General features: G+C 36.4%; 1 protein-coding gene across 5 annotated transcripts in view; it reads left to right on the top strand.

The window, feature by feature from the left end:
- The window catches only part of RAP1GDS1 (Rap1 GTPase-GDP dissociation stimulator 1), a 152,310-nt gene extending 134,551 nt beyond the window's left edge, over positions 1-17,759 (top strand). For 4 of the 5 annotated variants that reach the window (XM_043870714.1, XM_043870713.1, XM_043870710.1 and 1 more), the window contains 6 exons: positions 509-643; positions 1,836-1,961; positions 2,702-2,841; positions 4,752-4,878; positions 9,374-9,502; positions 15,994-17,759. In XM_043870714.1, coding sequence (XP_043726649.1) covers positions 509-643; positions 1,836-1,961; positions 2,702-2,841; positions 4,752-4,878; positions 9,374-9,502; positions 15,994-16,121 — 785 coding nt within the window. In that variant the 3' untranslated portion in view covers positions 16,122-17,759. The remainder of the gene's footprint in view (positions 1-508; positions 644-1,835; positions 1,962-2,701; positions 2,842-4,751; positions 4,879-9,373; positions 9,503-15,993) is intronic. The other variant, XM_043870712.1, reaches the window with a different exon arrangement.
- Positions 17,760-18,952: the final 1,193 nt, after the last annotated feature.

Below are 18,952 nucleotides of genomic sequence, written 5' to 3'. Positions count from 1 at the left end.
CTCCTTAATGATGAAAATAAGACTTGCAAAATATTGATAATTCATGAAGCTAAATGGGCGTTAAATAGTAATTCATTATAATATTCTGTTTTATAAATGTTTCAGAAATTCTGCTTTAAAAAATAAATATCAACCGTGATAACAAAATGTAGAGTACTATTACTGTAACATTGGCAGAACACTGGCATAATTCATTATAAATGGAAACAATCGGAGGACACGTTAAGCACGTGGTTTCTACTTCCTCATCTTCTGACATACTGTCAGGATCTCAGCTAGAGATTTTTTGGGCCAATTTTAAAAATTTTATCTATTTTAAGAATCTTATAATCAGACTTCTCACTCAGTAAACAAACAAAAATCAAATCTGATGTGAGAAAGAGATGGAATTCATTTTATTTTTCTATAGCTCCATTTTCCTTAATGTAGATAATGGGCTGGTATGAGTATTACAAAATATTTATACATATTTTTAAAGAGGGGAAAAATGTTTTCTGTTGTTACTTAGATGGAAATTGTATCCACATGGTAGACAATGGCATTGTAGAAACACTTATGGATTTATTGGACAGACATGTAGAAGATGGCAACGTAACGGTTCAGCATGCAGCACTGAGTGCCCTCAGAAACCTAGCCATCCCGGGTAAGCCTCAAGAACGGGAGCCAGCTGTGTAAGAGAGAAAGTCTACTCTTTTGGAAAGATATTTACTTTATGTGATTTGTGGACCTACCCTGACCAAGAAAAGGAAAGCCATAGTCTTCAGATTGCTTACGTTTTTCTTACTAATAAATGGAGATTATATGTTAAAGACGTTTTCTGAGACTGTACGAGCACAATCTTCCTTTTTCAGATTATTCAAATATTCTATTACGTTTTGTGAACTCCCAGATTTTCATCATGCTGTAATAGTTAAGATTTTTAAAGTATCTTCAGTTGAGGTAAGATAATATCAATTCATAGAATCCCCTAAAGATGACTTTTAAGAACTTTTTTCCCTACAAGCAGACATGAAGTTTTTTTCCTTTTGAACTTTTTGTATTGGGCTGTAGCCAATTAGCAGTGTTGTGCTAGTTTCAGGTGAATAGGAAAGGGACTCAGCCGTACATATACATGTATCCATTTTCTCCCAAAACCCCTCACATCCAAGCTGCCACATAATACTGAGAAAAGTTTCATTGCTATACAGTAGGTCCTTGTTGGTTATCCATTTTAAATATAGCAGTGGGTACGGACATACAGTTTTTTTTAACTAGCCTTAATGTGCCTTTTTGGATTACTAGTCTTTCAAAATAACATTATCATGGGAAATAATACAGGATATAGTTAAAACTATCCTGTTATTCTACTTTCTAATGATAAATTTCTGGTTAGGTAAAAATAGTGTAACATACGAAAATGCAATCTATATAAATTTGTTTCATGTAGCAGATTAAGATGGCTTATTAATGTCTGTAATATCTATATTAACACACTTGGATCAAGGATAGAGGTAAAAAGAGACATTTATTAAAGTTGAGAAATCATGCTTTTTGTAAATATGAAGGCAACATTGTCAGATTTCCTTTACAAATTATTAGTTTTTTTAATTAGATTTTAAAAGCCAGTATATGTGATTTTGTATGTTGTGCTTCTATAGACAGAGGGTATTTATCCCCCAGACCTCCCATTCCCAATCCCATTCTTAAAATTAATAGAAAAGTAATACGATTGTTTTTAAGTAGAAAAATGTAACATGGAGCCTTAAAGCTAATAAGACACTTAAAAATTATATTAAATTGAATGATTATCCTCAAAAATGCTAACATAATTTTAACCAGTCTCTCTCTCTCTCTAGTTGTAAATAAAGCAAAGATGTTATCAGCTGGAGTCACGGAGGCAGTTTTGAAATTCCTTAAATCTGAAATGCCCCCGGTTCAGTTCAAACTCTTGGGAACATTAAGAATGTTAATAGATGCACAAGGTAAGAGAAATTCTTTCCTAAGGTGTATGTTTTGTATGAAAAAGGATCTATTTTTAGCTTTCAGAATTATGTAATCATAGAGATAAGTAGCAAATAAAAGGCAAAAGAGATTGGTTTTAGATCCCCATTAATTAATTTCCATACTTGTTATAATTGTCTTTAAATGGAAATTATATTGCACTTCTCTTCATTTGTAGGTATAATCTGGTTTTGGATTGATTTACCAACAGTTCTTAAGGGAATTTTTATGTTTTGGCATTTTCTATACTGATTTTCCCTTGTCTTCAAAATCATTGTTTCAATACAGTAACATTCAAAAAAATTTTTAATTTGTTTTACAAACAGGGAGATCATCTTTCTGTTTACAGAAACAATAATGAAAACTAATCCTTGGAATGAGTTATATTTATTTATTTCTAAATTCTAAACTTTATGTGTATTGATTCCTTAGAGTACTGCTGAAAACTCTTTGGTATGGTTTTCCAGAGTACTAACAGACTACCAGGCTGAGCCAAAAGAGTATAAAGTTATTTCATTTTTTGTATAAAAGTCCGTAACTTTATATAAAAAATCTCAATAATCCATTAGATACAGTATTTTGCAGTTCTTATTTAACAATATTGTTGTGTTCTGTTTTTTAGACCTGTAATTTTCCTTCACACTCTTACATCTTTAACTAGTTGTTTTAGTTGATTGCCTATAGTGACTCATTCCTTTGTGGTTTGCCTTCTTTCCTATAGCAGAAGCTGCTGAACAACTGGGAAAAAATGTTAAGTTAGTGGAGCGTTTGGTGGAGTGGTGTGAAGCCAAAGATCATGCTGGTGTGATGGGAGAGTCAAACAGACTGCTCTCTGCCCTCATACGACACAGTAAATCAAAAGTAAGTCTGAGGAAACCATTCATTTATTTATGAAACAGATTAAAAGATGGCAAGAAAAAAATCTTAAAGGTACTCCTTGTCTTGAGTAAATCTCCTTCATATAAATAATTGACTTCACCACAGTAGCTATTCCAGCTGATTGGTCACAGAATGTTCCTTCCCATCACATGCTATCTCTTGGTGTCTTTCCCTGGAGCAAAAACCGCTGGTAACTTTTGGACCTTCCTACCACCGGTCTCACCTAGAGCAGCCTGAAAGCCCATCCATTTCATTGACACCAGGACAGGACCAAGCGTATTGTTGACGAGATGGAAAGTATTCAGAAAGAAGAGCAAAATGAATTCCTGTGGTCCTCCTCTTAACTCTTCTCCATCATTACTATACTCTGTCGGGCCCAGAGACAGTCACCAAAGAGGAAGAGAAGTGGGGATTAAGATGAACTATGTGCCAGGTTGATTCTGTAGAGAATTAAGAAGCTCCCAAAGGATTTTAAGCAGCTGGGTGCCATTACTTGGTTTTCCTAGAAAGATGACTCCACAGCTTATTTACTAGGGGCGAGGAAAACAAAGCTCTTTCAAAAATATACATGAGAGATGATAAAGGGCTGAACTAAGGATTTGGGTTGAGTAATTTGAAATTGCTGATATTCGACCATTTTGACATGAAGAAACAAATAGCATATAGTTCAGCCTAATAGAAGCAGTGAGGATGGAAAAGAAGGATTTGAGAAAGATATGGGTGGTAGAACTGACAGAATTCAACATTGGGGTCAAAGGAGAAGGAGGTTTTAGAGATAATTCCACGTTTGGGGCTTGGGACCAGGTGGGGTCATCATGTCATTCATCAAAATGAGAGACTATGGGAAGAACTGACATTCCAACTAACTTGCTTATTCCCAGATCACTCTTCTGTCCTTTTTGGAGTCTTTACCCTAACTCTTTGCTCCATTCCATGAGATCGCTTACCAATGGTTTCGTTTAGGCAAACCATAATTCTGTTAACTAGATTAAAACAGACAGACATATTTTGGCATCTGAATCTGGAACTCTTAAATTCCTGTTACATGTGGCGGTCAGGCCAACAAAGACTTGAGTTTGAAGGCCACAAAACCCTAAGTGAGATGAAGACAAAAGTGAGTACTAGAAATAAGTGTAGCCATTTCTTTTCATCTAGCCTTTGCTGTATACTTTTATGTGTGCTTTTCATGTAATTTTGTATAACAAAAACCTGTGAGATATACACTTACATTATCTCAAGTGATATCTCTGAGATGCAGAGAGCTTTTGTAATTTACTCAAAGTCAGTAAGATCTATTGAGTCTGGAGCCCACTGCCCCACTGCCACTGGAAAGGACAGAGGTGAAGGTACTATGAGAAATGAGGGAGACAGAATTTTGGTTTAAGTTCTCCTCAAGTCCTGTTGTATGTAATCTTACTTTGTCAGATACAACAAAGGTTTTAAGACTACGTGGATACATGCATACATACATACATAAAAAGCTTCACCTGATTCATCTGAAAAGCAGCCACCTGGTATTATATTAATAATAAGAATTTGAAAGGAAGAACTTTTTATTATTATTATTCCAAGATCTATTCTGTTTTGTTGATCTCATGGTAGGTGAACATCTGGGTCAGTGGCACTTTTGTTTGTTAGCTTCTGAAACTCTCTTCCTTGATATGAACTGCAGTGGTCTTTTTTGCTTAGGTAGTTTAAGTTGTCATTTTTTGATGAATTTATTTAAAGCTAAAAGCTTTTTCCTTCTTTTCTATGAAGAAAAAAAATTATGGTTAAATGTAATGATTCATAGGGACACTGTCAGAAAACCACTCAAGAGTGAATTGACTGATTGTAATGCAGTTTATGTTTAAAATTAAAGTTTATAATTTCATGATACTTATTTATTGTAGGATGTAATTAAAACCATTGTACAAAGTGGTGGCATCAAGCATCTAGTTACCATGGCAACTAGTGAACATGTAATAATGCAGAATGAAGCCCTTGTTGCTTTGGCACTAATAGCAGCTTTAGAATTGGGTAAGTACCCCAGTGACAAACTTATTTTCTCCTATTTTTATCTTGGATGAAAGGAAGCACAGGCGTGGAATAGAAGTCAGACAAAACCTTTGACCAGAAGCATTTTGCCAGTGTGTGTCTATACTATATCTGAGTAAATGGAAAACCATACTCTATAGATTGTCACCATAGGTGTCCCTTTGGGTTGTTCTTTTGGTAACATTTTTAAGGCAATGCTTTAATGTTAGTTTGACTCTTAAATGATATCTCAGATTTTAGGCACTTAGGGAATTTCAGCAGGCCTCATGGAAAAATGAAACACTATTTAGAATACAATAGCAAGTTTAGAGTTTGCTACTCTTCCAGCCACTCAGATTCTCTTGTCTACACTGCTGACTCTGTCTCTTGCTGGTCTCCTGTCTGTCACCATGGTTCCTATTGCTTTATAGCATCACCTTCATTCTAAATCTTCACCTTTTATGTCACTCTTCTGTGTATGTACACTCAGAGTTCCCCCAAAGCAGAGTCTAAATGATTCAGTTAGTCTCTTCGTGGCAGTATCCCTGTTACTCAGAATTCTTCAGGAAAAGCTCACTCATAGACATCTAGTTTATGGGAGGCAACTTTGTGTCAGGAACCAAGCTCTGATAGGTAGTCAGCTGGAGACAATGAAAGTCACATGGCCTGAGGTAAGACCTGAGGCTACCTTACACAAAGGAGGCCTGTAGACTTAGTAGACATGTCCTGTTCCCTTCAGAGATACTGTAAATACTGTTAACTGATCAGTTCTAAGTGATGACTTATGTCCATAATTCTCACTGTGGGGAATATCGCAGGAAGGAGAAGCCAAAAGATAAAAATGGTATATCTTCCTCTAATGTCAGATTTACTCAGATTTCAGGTATGAGAGATTTGAATTTTTTGTCCTAACAGGTTATAAACTTTAAAACCCTATATGATTTTTTTAAAAAATCATAGGATGTAAAATTTTCTTGAATTTTAAAGCTAGAAAAGACTTCAAGCTTCCCAGGTGGCTCAGTGGTAAAGAATCCGCCTGCCAAAGGAGGAGATGCAGGAGATGTGGGTTCGATCCCCGGGTTGGGAAGATACCCTGGAGGAGGACATGGCAATCTGCTCCAGTATTCTTGCCTGGAAAATTCCGTGGACAAAGGAGCCTGGTGGGCTACAATCCATAGGGTCGCAGAGAGGCAGACTCAATTAAGCAAGCACGCATGCACACACAAGACTTCAAGAAGGTGTATGTCACTTTGGTGACTTAAGTTAAAGATGCTGTGGAAGTCAGTTTGAGTCCTGGCCTAGCCTATGATTTCCTCCATGGGTAGGGGAGATTACTTCATCAGAGACTATGACGAAGAGGTGAGAATTGGTGAGGACACTGAATGCCAAACAGAGTTCATGACTTGATTTTGTAAAATGGCTTAGTGATGAAGCAATTTTAGAATATCCTTGCCCTACCAACCTGGGGTGAATCTGGTCTTGTGCCCTTCATAACTAGCATCTTCTAAATAGGCTTTAATTTTGCCTTCTTCTTAATAACTGAGCATTTGCCTGAGTCAGATTACCTCATCATAGAACTATATAAAATGATAATACATAATTACATTTGTTGTCATTATCACCTAGTTTTTACTAGGCTCCTTGAGCCTAAGATTTAAAAATAAGGCCATACTACCTTTTTAACATACAACACACTTTGAAAACCATATTTTTCCAAACCTGTATCCTTTCAGGTTTTTAGATACTATTAAGGAATTATAAAATTTTTGTATGATAATAGTATTAAAGCAACATTTTAAAGAGTCCTTTTTTTTTTTTTTTTTTTTTGGTAATTGTAAATTCACATGCAATTAAAAGAAATAATAAAGATACCTTCACAGTTTGCCCAGTTTTGCCCAGTGGTAACATTTTGCAAACCTAGTATAACATCCCAACCCCTGATAAAATTTACCTCTAGTTCAGACTTCCCCAGTTTTACTTGTACTCATTTCTATTTATGTTAAATTCAGCTTGATCACCTGTGTAGGTGTATCTGAACATTCTAATTCCCCAAGGATCCTCCATTCATAACCACATTCACATGCCTCCTACCCTCCTAATCCCTGGAAACCACTAACCTACCCTTCATTTCTAAATTTGTTTTTTCATTTCAGAAATGTATGAATGGAATCATATAGTCTATGACCTTCTGAAATTGGCTTTTTTTGGTCAGCGTAATTTCCTAAAGAGTCATTGATTTGTGTGACCATAGTTTATTCCTTCCCATTACTGAATAGTATTTTATGATTTGTATGTACCATGACTTGTTTAACCATTCACCTATTGAAGGACATCTGAACTGATTCTACTTTGGGACTTTTAAAAATAAGGCTGCAAAGAACATTCATGTACAGGATTTTATGTAAACACAAATTTTCATTTTTCTGGATAAATGCCTAGGAGTTATAACTGCTAGGTTGTACGGTAACTGCATGTTTGTTTTTTTAAGAAATAACAAACTGTTTTCCAGAGTGGCTCTGGAAAAATTATATTCCTGCCAGCACTGTATAAGTGACTTAGTTTTCTCTTTACCCTCACCAATATTTAATATTATCCCTAATTTTTAAAATTTTAGTCAATCCGAGAGATACGTAGTGATACCTCATGTAGTTTTAATTTCCACTTTTCTAAAGACTACCGATTGTTGAACATCTTTATGCACTTCTTTTCCATCTTATATATTCCTTGGCTAAATACCTGTGTCTTTTGCTCATTTTCTAATTTTTTTTTTAAACTATTGAGTTTTAAGGATTATTTGTATCCTGAAAGTCCTGTAGTTTTACATTTAAGTCTGTGATCCTTTTTTTAGTTAATATCTATATAAAATGTGAGGTTTAGGTCAGGGTTTCTTTCTTTCTTTTTTTCCCTTGCTTATGGATCTACTTGCCCCAGCACCATTTGTTGAAAAGGCTATCTTTCCTCCACTGAATTGATTTTGTCAAGAATCAGTTGAGCATATTTCTGTGGGTCTGCTTCTAGGGTCTTCTTTCTGTTCCTTTGTCCTGTGTGTCTGTCTCTCCACCAACACCACGCTCTTGATAACTGATCCTATATAGTGACCTTCATCATATCAAATAGAGGACTTCCTCCCACTTTATTATTCTTTATCAAGATTGTTTACCTCATTTAGGACCTGTGGTTTCCCACACACCATTTTAGTATAAGCTTATCTATTTTCTCTAGAAAATCCTATTGGAATTTTGATAGGAATTTCAGGGTAGCGTTCTCTTAAAGATACATTCTAGAATACATATAGAGGAAATTATGTGACTATAAAGAATAGGTAGATAAGAAGAGAGATAAAGGATACACAATTGGCCATGATAATTTAAAGAAAAAAAATTTTTTTTAACACCTAAAACATTTTGTTTGGGGTATAACTGATTAACAAAGTTGTGATAGTTTGAGGTGAACAGGGAAGGGACTCAGCCATACATATACATGTATCCATTCTCCCCCAAATCCCCCTCACATCCAGGCTGGCACATAACATTGAGCAGAGTTCCATGTGCTATACAATAGGTCCTTGTTGGTTATCCATTTTAGTATATGTGCTGCCGAAGCAAGCACTTGGTTATCCATTTTAAATATCACAGTGTGTACATGACCTTCCCAAAGTTGTTAACTATCCCTTCCCCCTGGCAACCATGGGTTTGTTTTCTAAGTCTGTGAGTCTGTTTTGTAAGGAAATTCATTTGTATCATTTTGTTTTAGAGTCCAGGTAAAGGGGTGTCATATGCTGTTTCTCCTTCTCTGTCTGACTGACTTCACTCAGTATGACTCTCTCTAGGTCATCCATGTTGCTACAAATGGCCTTATTGCATTCCTTTTAATGGCGGAGTACTATTTCCGTTGTGTGTGTGTATACATACACACCACATCTTCTTCATTCATTCCTCTGTTGATGGACATTTAGGTCGTTTCCATGCCTTGGCTATTGTAAACAGTGCTGCAGTGAACACTGCAGTGCATGTATCTTTTGGGGCCATGTTTTTCTCTGGATATATGCCCAGGAGTGGGATTGCAGGATCAGAGGGTAGTTATATTTTTAGTTTTTTAAGGAACCTCCATACTGTTCTCCATAGTGGCTCTACCAATTTACATTCCCACCAACAGTCCAGGAGGCTTCCCTTCACTCCCCACCCTCTCCAGCATTTGTTGTTTGTGGATTTTTTGATGGTAGCCATTCTGACAGGTGTGAGGTGATATACCTCATTGTAGTTTTGATTCGCATTTCTCTAATAACTAGTGATGCTGAATATCTTTTCATGTGCCTATTTGGTCATGATAATTTTTGAAGATGGTGATAGTACATAGTATATCATACCATCTTTTCTGCTTATCAGTTCCTTTCAGAAGGTTTAACATGATCATTTTCTAAAAGGGGAAGCAATTTTTAGCCAGAGTATACCAGGTGTATACCCAGTGAATATAACTGATACTTTATTTCATGTTCCAGGTACTGCTGAGAAAGACCTAGAAAGTGCTCAGCTTGTACAGATCTTGCACAGGCTGCTAGCAGATGAGAGAAGTGCTCCTGAAATCAAATACAATTCCATGGTCCTGATCTGTGCTCTCATGGGATCTGGTACGTGTGTCCTCCGTCATTTGATGTTCCTCAACATATGGTTGACACTAAATATAAAATAATAGTAAATGGTGGCTTTGGGTTTTAAAAGCATTTAAAATTTATGGAAGATATAGGGTTACTTTTACATTGCAAATACTTTCAAAAGATTCTTGGTAATAAAAATTATGTAGCACTATATAGGTTAAAAGTCAGTGTTAAGAAATTAATAGGTTTAAGTTTCATTAACCCCCTAAAATATTTTATATAAAGAACAAGTTCTGATTTTGTGTACCATGATATTAGCTAAGGAATTTGTTCAAGAAATTGGCATATCTTGGTATATATTTCATGGACACTGGAGAAGAGCATGCATCCCGCTGTTACCGAGTGGTGAGTGTTATAAATGTCAGTAAGATCCTTTTGCTTGGCATTGGTGTTTCTATTGATATACTCTTGCTGATTTTCTACTACTTCTGTCAGTTATCGAGAGGGGTGTTGAAGTTTCCAACTGTAATTGTTAATCTGTCTTTATCTCCCTTCAGTTCTATCAGGTTTTGCTTCATATATTTTGCAGTTCTGTTGGTAGGTACATATACCTTTAGGATCACTGTGCCTTCCTAGAGAATTTACCTTTCCATCAATATGTAACATTTCTCTCTGTCTCTGGTAGTAGTCTTTGCTCTGAAGTCTATGTGATATTAATATAGCTACTCCTACTTTCTTTTGAGTAACAGTCACTCGGTCCTTTTCTACCCTTTTAGATTCAGTCTGCTGTATCTTGTATTTGAAGTGTAGGCAGTGTGTTGTTAGGTCATGTGTTTTAATCCACTCTGTCATCCCCTGTGCTTTTTTTTAATGCTTAAGGATTATGTAATTTCATCCAGAGTTGGTTGTCAGAATCATTACTGCCAATTATTAGACAAGGAAGCCAAGACTGTGAAGGAAATAAGCACCACATTGCAGTGGTGCTGGGTGAGGAGTGGTGAATATAAATGGGCCTGTCTGGTTAGCAACTTTCAAGGTGATGGTAACAGCCAAGATGGTGGGCAGTAGAGGGGGGTGAGTTTCAGGAAAGCATCTCTGGAATTTAGCCTTGATGGGCAGGGTTGGGTTTCTAGGTAGACTTTTTTTTGCATACACCAAGAGTGGATCTGTCTCTTGAGATAGGCTCACCTCATCCAGGTACAAAACCAGAATGGTGGTTTACCCATTTATAATGAGAAGCATGACTGCCACTGATCTCGGAGCACCACAAATGCACATCTGGTGCATTGACTCCTTCAGGGCAGACAGGCATCAAGGGTTGCTTGATGAGCTTTGATCAGAACAAGGAGAGTTAAATGAGGGGACTGTGTAATGGCATCAGGTCAAGGTGGCTTTCTTTGCAGCTGTGTCAGCTATGCTAAAGCAACTGAAATCATGGAATCCCTTGGCTTGCAGCTCCATCTTTTTGGATGTTGCTGACATGGCTCTGTCTGCATTGCCCATAGTAGTGTTTTCTGTTGTGTTCTGCTATACCAACTAACGTCCCAGTATTCCTCTGCTTTGAAATAATTGCTGATACTTTCCACAAATCCTGCTTGGGCAACCCCCCAGATGTTAAAATTTTCCTTAAAAAGAGTGCATCCCTTCTCAATTTGACCAATAAATAAATGGTCAAGATGCTCTTGTGTTAAGTCTCTAGTTAGTTAGGGAGTATTGTCTTTGGGTATTTTCTGAATTTTCTTTCTATTTTTGTTCTGTTAGACAAAAATAGAAATATTATTTGCTCTACTGGTAAATTTGGTTTTTTTTGTAATATGAAATCCAAGTTGGAAGGGAAATAAGTAGGGGGAAAAAGTGTGTGTTGCTTAATCAGTAAGCAAAAATCATTTACTGTTTCTTTGGATTTTTTTTTTAATTACTGTAGTTTTTAATATTTAAACTAAAAAAAAAAAAATTCACCCATTTCTCCAACCCCCAATCCCTGCCCCTTGTAACCACCAATCTGTTGTCCGTATCTAATGAACTTGGTATTTAGATTCCACATATAAGAGAGATCGTGTGGTCTTTATCTTTGTCTCATTTCACTTAGAAGTCCCTCAAGGTCCAGCCGTACTGTCATAAATGGCAAGATTTTATTCTTTTTCATGGCTGAGTAGTATTCCATCATACAAACACACCATCATTTCTTTACTCATTCATCTACCCTCAGACACTTATATTGCTGCTGTATCTTGGCTTTTGTAAATAATGCTGCATGGAGGTGCCAGTGCATGTGTCTTTTCAATTTGGTGATATTTCTCATTTATATACTTAGAACCACATTAGTGTTACAATTTTTGTTTTCAAGCATCAAAGATAATCCAGAAAACGCTTGAGGAAAGGAAAGCTATTGTATTTATCTATGTCTTTGCTATATCTGTTCTTTCTTTCTGATGTTCCAAGATTGCTTTTTTAAAAAAAACATTCTCTTCCTGTTTAAAGAATTTCCTTTAGCCATTATTTTAGGTTAGGTCTGCTTGTAACAAATTGTCATTTCCTTTATTGTTCCTCACTTATTCATTTTCTTTGAGAGTATCTTGATTTCCTCTTCATTTCTAAAAAATATCTTCTCTGTATAGAATTCTGGGTTGACAGTTCTTTTCTTTCAAAATTTGAAAGATGTCATGCCACTTTCTTCCAGCCTCCATGATTTCTTATGAGAAATCCACCATCTCTGGATTTGTTTTTTACTTGTAGGTAAGGTGTCATTTCTGTCCTAAGACTTTCTTTTGTTAATAGTTTTCAAAAGTTTGACTAGACTGTGTCTTGGCATGAATTTCTTTGGGATTATCCTATGTAAGGTTTGTTCAGCTTCTTGAATATATAGGCTTTTTGTCTTTTGCTAAATTTGGAAAAGCTCTTAGCCATATTTCTTCAGGTACTTTTTCAGTCCCACCCTATTCCTTTTGTCCTTCAAGGCCTCTCATGACACAAATGTGAGCTTTTTAGTTATATCCCTCAAGGCTCTGAAGTTTTGTTCATTTTTTCCCAGCTTGTTTGTTACCTCTCTTTTGCTCAGACTGGGTAATTTGTATTGCTTTGTCTTAAAGTTCACTGATTATTTCTTCTGTCTTTTCCATTCTGTTCTTGAGCCTATCAAGCTTTTTATTGCAGCCACTGTGTCTTCAAAAAAATTAAACGGAATTATTGTATGACCTAGCAATTCTACTTCTGTGTATATATGCAATACACATACCCACTACATGTATATAGTTCTGAGTTCCAAAAATTTCTGTTCCTTATATCTTCTGTTTCCTAGCTGATATCATTTGTTTCAAGTATGTTCATAATTGTTCATTTCTTAATGTAAAATATACATGTAATTTTCCATTTGAACCATTTTAAGTGTAGAGTCCAGTGAATTAAGTTCATTCACTTCTCTGTGCAGTCATCCCTATCATTCTCCAGGCCTTTTACTTCTTTCCAAACTGAGACTCCGTAGACTTTAAACCATAACTTCCTAGTCACTCATCTTCCCAGCTTTTGGCAACCACAGTTTTATTTTCTGTCTTTATGAATTTGACTGCTCTTTGTACCCTATGTAAGTGGAACCATACAATATTTTTTCTTTTGTGTCTGGCTTATTTTCCCTTAGCATGATATTTTCAAGGCTCATGTGTAGCATGTCAGAATTCCATTCTTTCTTAAGGCTGAAGAATGTTCCATTGTTTGTATATATTACACTTTGTTTATCCATTCAGCCAGTCAGTGGACATTTGGATTATTTTCACCTTGTGGCTGTTGTGAGTAATGCCACTCTGCACATGGGTGTGCACAAATATGAGCTCCTTCTTTCAGTTAGTTTGCATATATATACAAAATTCTAGTTTAATTTTGTGAGGAAACACTGTACCTTTTTCCACAGTGGCTGCACCATTTTTACATTCCCACCAGAAGTGCACATAGGTTCCATTTCTACATCCTCACTAGTATGCTATTTGTCTTGATGATAGCCATCCTAATGGGTGTCAGATGGTAACTTACTATAATTTTGATTTGCTTTTCCCTAATGATTAGTGATGTTGGGGATCTTTAGTTGCCCATTGGCCATTTGTATATCTTATCTTCTTGGTGAAATGTTTATTCAAATCCTTTGCTTATTTTTTATTTGGGTTGTTTCTTGTTGGTTGTTGAAATTCTTTATATGTTCTATATATTAAATCCTTACTGGACATATGATTCACACATATTTTCACCTATTTCAAGAGTTGCCTTTTCACTGTTGTGTCCTTTGACACCCAGAAGTTTTTGATTTTGATGAAGTCCAGTTTCTCTTCCTTTTGTGGCCTAGGTTTTTTTGTGCATATCCAAGAAAACATTACTAAACCTAATAATGTAAAGTTTTCCCCCTAGGTTTTCTTTAAATTTTTTAAAGTTTTAAGTTTCTTAGAGTTTCAGCTCTTATGTTCAGGTCTTTGATCTATTATGACTTAATGTTTGTATTGTGATGTAAGGTAGGTTTTATATGGCCTTTATTATGTTGAGGTCTGTTCCCTCTATGCCCACTTTCTGGAGAGGTTTTATCATAAATAGGTCCTTAATTTTGTCAAAAGCTTCTTCATCTATTGAGATGATCATATGGTTTTTATCCTTTACTTTGTTGTGTTGCATCCCTGGGATAAATCCCACTTAATCATGGTGTATGATCTTTTTAATGTATTGAGTTTTTGTTTGTTCTTTAATTTTTATTAAAATATAGTTGACATACGATATTAGCTTCAGGTATACAACATAGCAATTCAACATTTATATGAATTGATCACCACTATAAGTCTAATAAACTGTCACCATACAAAATTAATGCAGTATCATTGACTGTATTCCCTATGGTGTACATTACATACCCCTGACTTAAAAAAAAATTTTTTTTTATATTGGAGTATAATAATGATTAACAGTGTTGTGGTAGTTTCAAGTGAAGCTTTTACTGTATTGTTGGATTTGGTTTGCTAATATTTTGTTAAGGATTTTTCTGTCTGTGATCATCAGTGATACTGGCCTGTAAATTCCTTGTTTTTGTGGTATCTTTGGTTTTGGTATCAGGGATGATGGCGTCATAAAATGTTTGAGAGTGTTTCTTCCTCTGATTTTTTGGAATAGTTTAAGAAAAATAGGTGTTAACTTTTCTCTAAATACCTGATAGAATTCACCTGTGAAGCCATCTGGTCCTGAACTTTTGTTGGGAAGTTTTTAATCACATTTTCCATTTCATTTCTTGTTACTGCACCAGTACAGAAACAAATGGAAAAATATATAAACAGACCAGTCTTGGGAGATTGTACCTTTCTAAGAATTTGTCCATTTCTTCTAGGATGTCCATTTTATTGGTATATAGTTGCTTGTAGTAGTCTGATGATCCTTTGTATTTCTGTGGTGTCTATTATAACCTCTTTTTCATTTTTAATTTTATTGATTTGAGCCTTCTCCATTTTTCTTGACAAGTCTGGCTAAAGGTTTATCAAGATCTTTTCAAAGAACCAGCTTCATTGATCTTTTCTGTTTTCTCCATGTCTGTCCCATTTATTTCTGCTAAGTCTTTCTTTCTTTCCACTAACTTTGGGTTTTTGGTAGTTCTTCTTTCTCTAGTTGCATTAGATACAACTAGATTGAGATGTTTCCTGAGGTAAGATTGTATTGTAATAAACTTCCCTCTTAGAACTGATTTTGCTGTGTCCCATAGGTTTTGGATTTTTGTGCTTTTGTTTTCATTTGTCTCTAGGTTTTTTTTTTTTAATTTCCTCTTTGATTTCTTCAGTGGTTAGTGATTAGTGAGCTAGTGGTTGTTTAATAGCGTATTGTTTCGCTTCCACATGTGTATGTTTTACAGTTTTTCTTAATTTCCAATCTCATAGCATTGTGTCAGAAAAGATACTTAAATTTACCAGGGCTCACTGTGGGGCCCAACATGTGGTCAGTCCTGGAGAATGTTCCACGTGCTCTTGAGAAGAAAGTGTTTTCTGCTGCTTTTGGATGGAATGCTCTACAAATATCAATTATTTTAAAATCTGAGTATTGCTACTCCAACTGGTTTTATACCTCAAGTTTTATCAAAATAAATACACCAGCTTGAGGAATGCTAATTACATTAAACTTACTGGCCTTGAGAGGAATTCTGTATTTTATTGTAATTGACGTTAAATAGAGCAAGAGAAAGAAGATAGGAAATCTGAAAAGGAGTCTACTATCACAGAAATCTGTTGAAAGGAGGTGAGGTATAACTTTGTTTTTCAATTGGAGGATAACTGCTTTACAATGTTGTGTTGCTTTCTGCTGCCCAGCAACATGAGTCTGTTGTAAGTATACGTGTTTCCCCTCCCTCTGGAGAGGTAAAACCTTTTTATTTGCCACAAAATTTAAAACAGATCTATTTTTATAACTCAGCATCATTTAACCAAGCATTCTGGGTATATGTTTTGGGTAGTGTGTATAGTGAGATTAGAACAATCTAATAGAAGCATACCTGTTGTCCTGTTTCTGTCTTCCAGAATCTCTGCACAAGGAGGTACAGGATTTGGCCTTTCTAGACGTTGTGTCGAAACTTCGCAGTCATGAGAACAAAAGCGTTGCTCAGCAGGCCTCTCTCACAGAGCAGAGGCTTGCTGTGGAAAGCTGAGAACTGCCCCCCGACATCCCTCTCATTTCCCCTTGTCCTCCATCCAGCTGCCTCTTCTGCGCCATCCTCTTCCACATCACTTGTGCATGCGTGTAACGCTCCAATGCCAACTGAAGAACTGCTGTAGGGACCTGCCCCGTAAGATTTCTAAACCCATAGTTAGTGTGAACATGAATTCGTCAAGAACAAGTCTCCACCCATAACTGTTTTCTTGTATTCCTGTTGCTTGAGCGCCATTAAGTAGAACGTGCATGTTGTAGTCCTGTGATGACGTAAACTTGGTACTACACAGTGACTTGCTCCTCACCCTTGGTAAACTGCATACTCATGTACTGGTAAATTAGAAACAAACGAGAATGCAGCAGGATCTGATCAGCTCATGAAAGATGGGATTAATAGTAAAAAAGCTCCATTTATTGGTGCTTGGAAAGCACAGCGACCAAAAAACCTGTATGGCTGCTTATTCGTTAGTCTTACCTACTAATGTCAAATCCATGGTACCTAGAATTAAATAAAGTCCAACACTCTCACTCTTTACCCTATGGTTTCTTCTTCTTCCTTTGTAGACTCTTGAAACTGCCACAAACTTGGCAAGACTTCCTAAGGTTTTTTAATTTCATATTTAATTGGCCATCATCAGTAGCCTGATGCTGAAAACATTTGTAGTTTTCAACAGAAAACTAAGGGGTTGAAGAATATTACACTAATACATCTTGTTTTTTGCCTGTATTTTAGATTTTGGTATATGTACAGTTTCACCTCGGAATTTCTTCCATCAGTTAATATTGTCCAGCACATGTCTTTAAAAATCACTTGGCATTTGTTTTCAACTGAGAAATTTGAGTATAGCTCATTGGAGAATGGATTTTATTTATCATCATCCAGCTTGAAAGCCAGAAGTTTCATCAGTCTTAGCCCTTTTAAATTTTTTTGAGAACTAGCAGGACATACAGAAAAAGTTTCAGAAATGTTTGTCTAAAGAAAGGAAGCAGGTTATAAAAGCCATAGCAGCCAGTCCAGTTCATTCTGCAGATGGCTTCATACTAGTAGCTGTTAGCACTTCCCACCTCTACTTTTCACAGAGGACTTCAGTAGATCTTAAAGCCTAATGGAAAAGTGACGGTGCCAGGACTCGAGAGATGAGCAGACCTCCTTGGCAAAATGTAGCATACTCTTCACTGCCACTACCACCACCACCACACGGGTTTTTAGAGCTTTGAAACACAATCTTTGTAAATTAATCAGAACACCCCCGTGACATACCTGCCTTTTCCGTATGCTCAAGTTTGACGAATACTGGCTGAAAGGTAAGGCGGGCTCCTTGCTCTCCAACACTGATGCTACACATCTCTGTGGGGGGCTCGAAGGCGGACTTCTGACTCTGAAATAGCGGTCATTCAAGAAAGTTAAAACCCCAGTGGAGGTAAAAGAACCTTTTGACTGACTGTTCCCTGTGATGTCCAAGAAAAGGACGATTATTGTGAGTGCTTATGCTACATTTACTGTAAGAATGATCTTGTTCATTGTCTCCTCCTGGGCTGGATAGTAGACTGTATTTTAGGTTTTGAAAGAGATCTATAATGTTGCATAATAGGCTGTCCATATTAATAACTAAATAAATAGTATATCAAACTGTAATGGCATCATTTGGCTTGTTTGTGTATTGTACTTCTATTTCCAGCTCCTGGAATAGTGCCTGCTCATCGCTGGTGCTCAGGAGGTATTCATTGAGTGACTCCCAACTTCCATGAAACTTCCAGAGTGCCTGAACTATTTCTAGATTAAATATAGAGAAATTGAGATGTAGGTATTTGTCTGACTTAAAGGAATTTTTTTTTTCTTTTTTGATAGTAGGATGTCTCTATTGAAAAGCATTATACAGAAAACCTCAGAAAAGCATCCAAAAATCATGGATTTGAGAAAAGGTACCAAATGGGCCAGCTGCCAGCAATCAAGTTGCTGATATGCTAGAAACTCTTCAGCAAAATGAAATGCAATTCAAATCACCAATTGTTCTACAGAGAGACCAGAGGCTGTGCCCTTAGGATGACGGGGCTCCACCGAACTCAGGATGTGCCGCTGTGTGGTGGGGAGCCCACAGACCATCCCTCTCCCACTACTTAGAGACCACCTTTACATTAGTTTGCTGCTCATGAGAGTGCATTCTGATGGAAAGATGAGAGGAGCCACACAACAAAGCTTTTATCAGTTTGTGCGAGGACTAGAGCACAGATGAAAAGCAAAAAGGCCAAAAATTAGAGGGGAGATGTCTGAGTGAAATGCACTGGAATGTCCTCTGTTCCTCCTTCCCAGTCCTGTTAGCTCCTTGGAACCTTGCTAACCACCCCACCCAGAGTGTACCCATAATGTGCTCAAAGTGAATGATTAAATACTGGCCCACAACCCTGTGTTTTCCTTGATAAAACATGCTTTGAGCATACTCTCTGATAACAGTGGATATGTGGAACAAAATTTTTCAGTTCTAAAACAATTTCCCCTTGGGTGCAACAGGATGCTCTTGGATATAAAGATTAGTGTGAGTTGTTCTGAAAAACCCTGCATGTGAACATTTCAAAAAGAAATACTCTTTGGTATCATCAGAGGGCTTATTATCTAATTCTATAAAGAGTGAAGAAGATTCTATTACTTAGGTGAGCATTATCCTTCGTATCCAACTGTTACTAGAATCAGTACTCTTAAAAGACACTGCTTAATGTGAGGAAGCCTGACATTTGAATTATACAAGTGTCTGTTAAAAAAACACTTAGTGATAATTTGGGGTGAATCTTCATGACTATCAACAGGAAAATTGAGGGGTTTTCCCACAGATA

The sequence above is a fragment of the Cervus elaphus genome, chromosome 17 (assembly GCF_910594005.1).
Source record: "Cervus elaphus chromosome 17, mCerEla1.1, whole genome shotgun sequence".
NCBI lineage: Eukaryota > Metazoa > Chordata > Mammalia > Artiodactyla > Cervidae > Cervus > Cervus elaphus.
The sequence above is the reverse complement of the archived record's forward strand: the minus strand, read 5'-3'. Positions and strand labels throughout refer to the sequence as shown.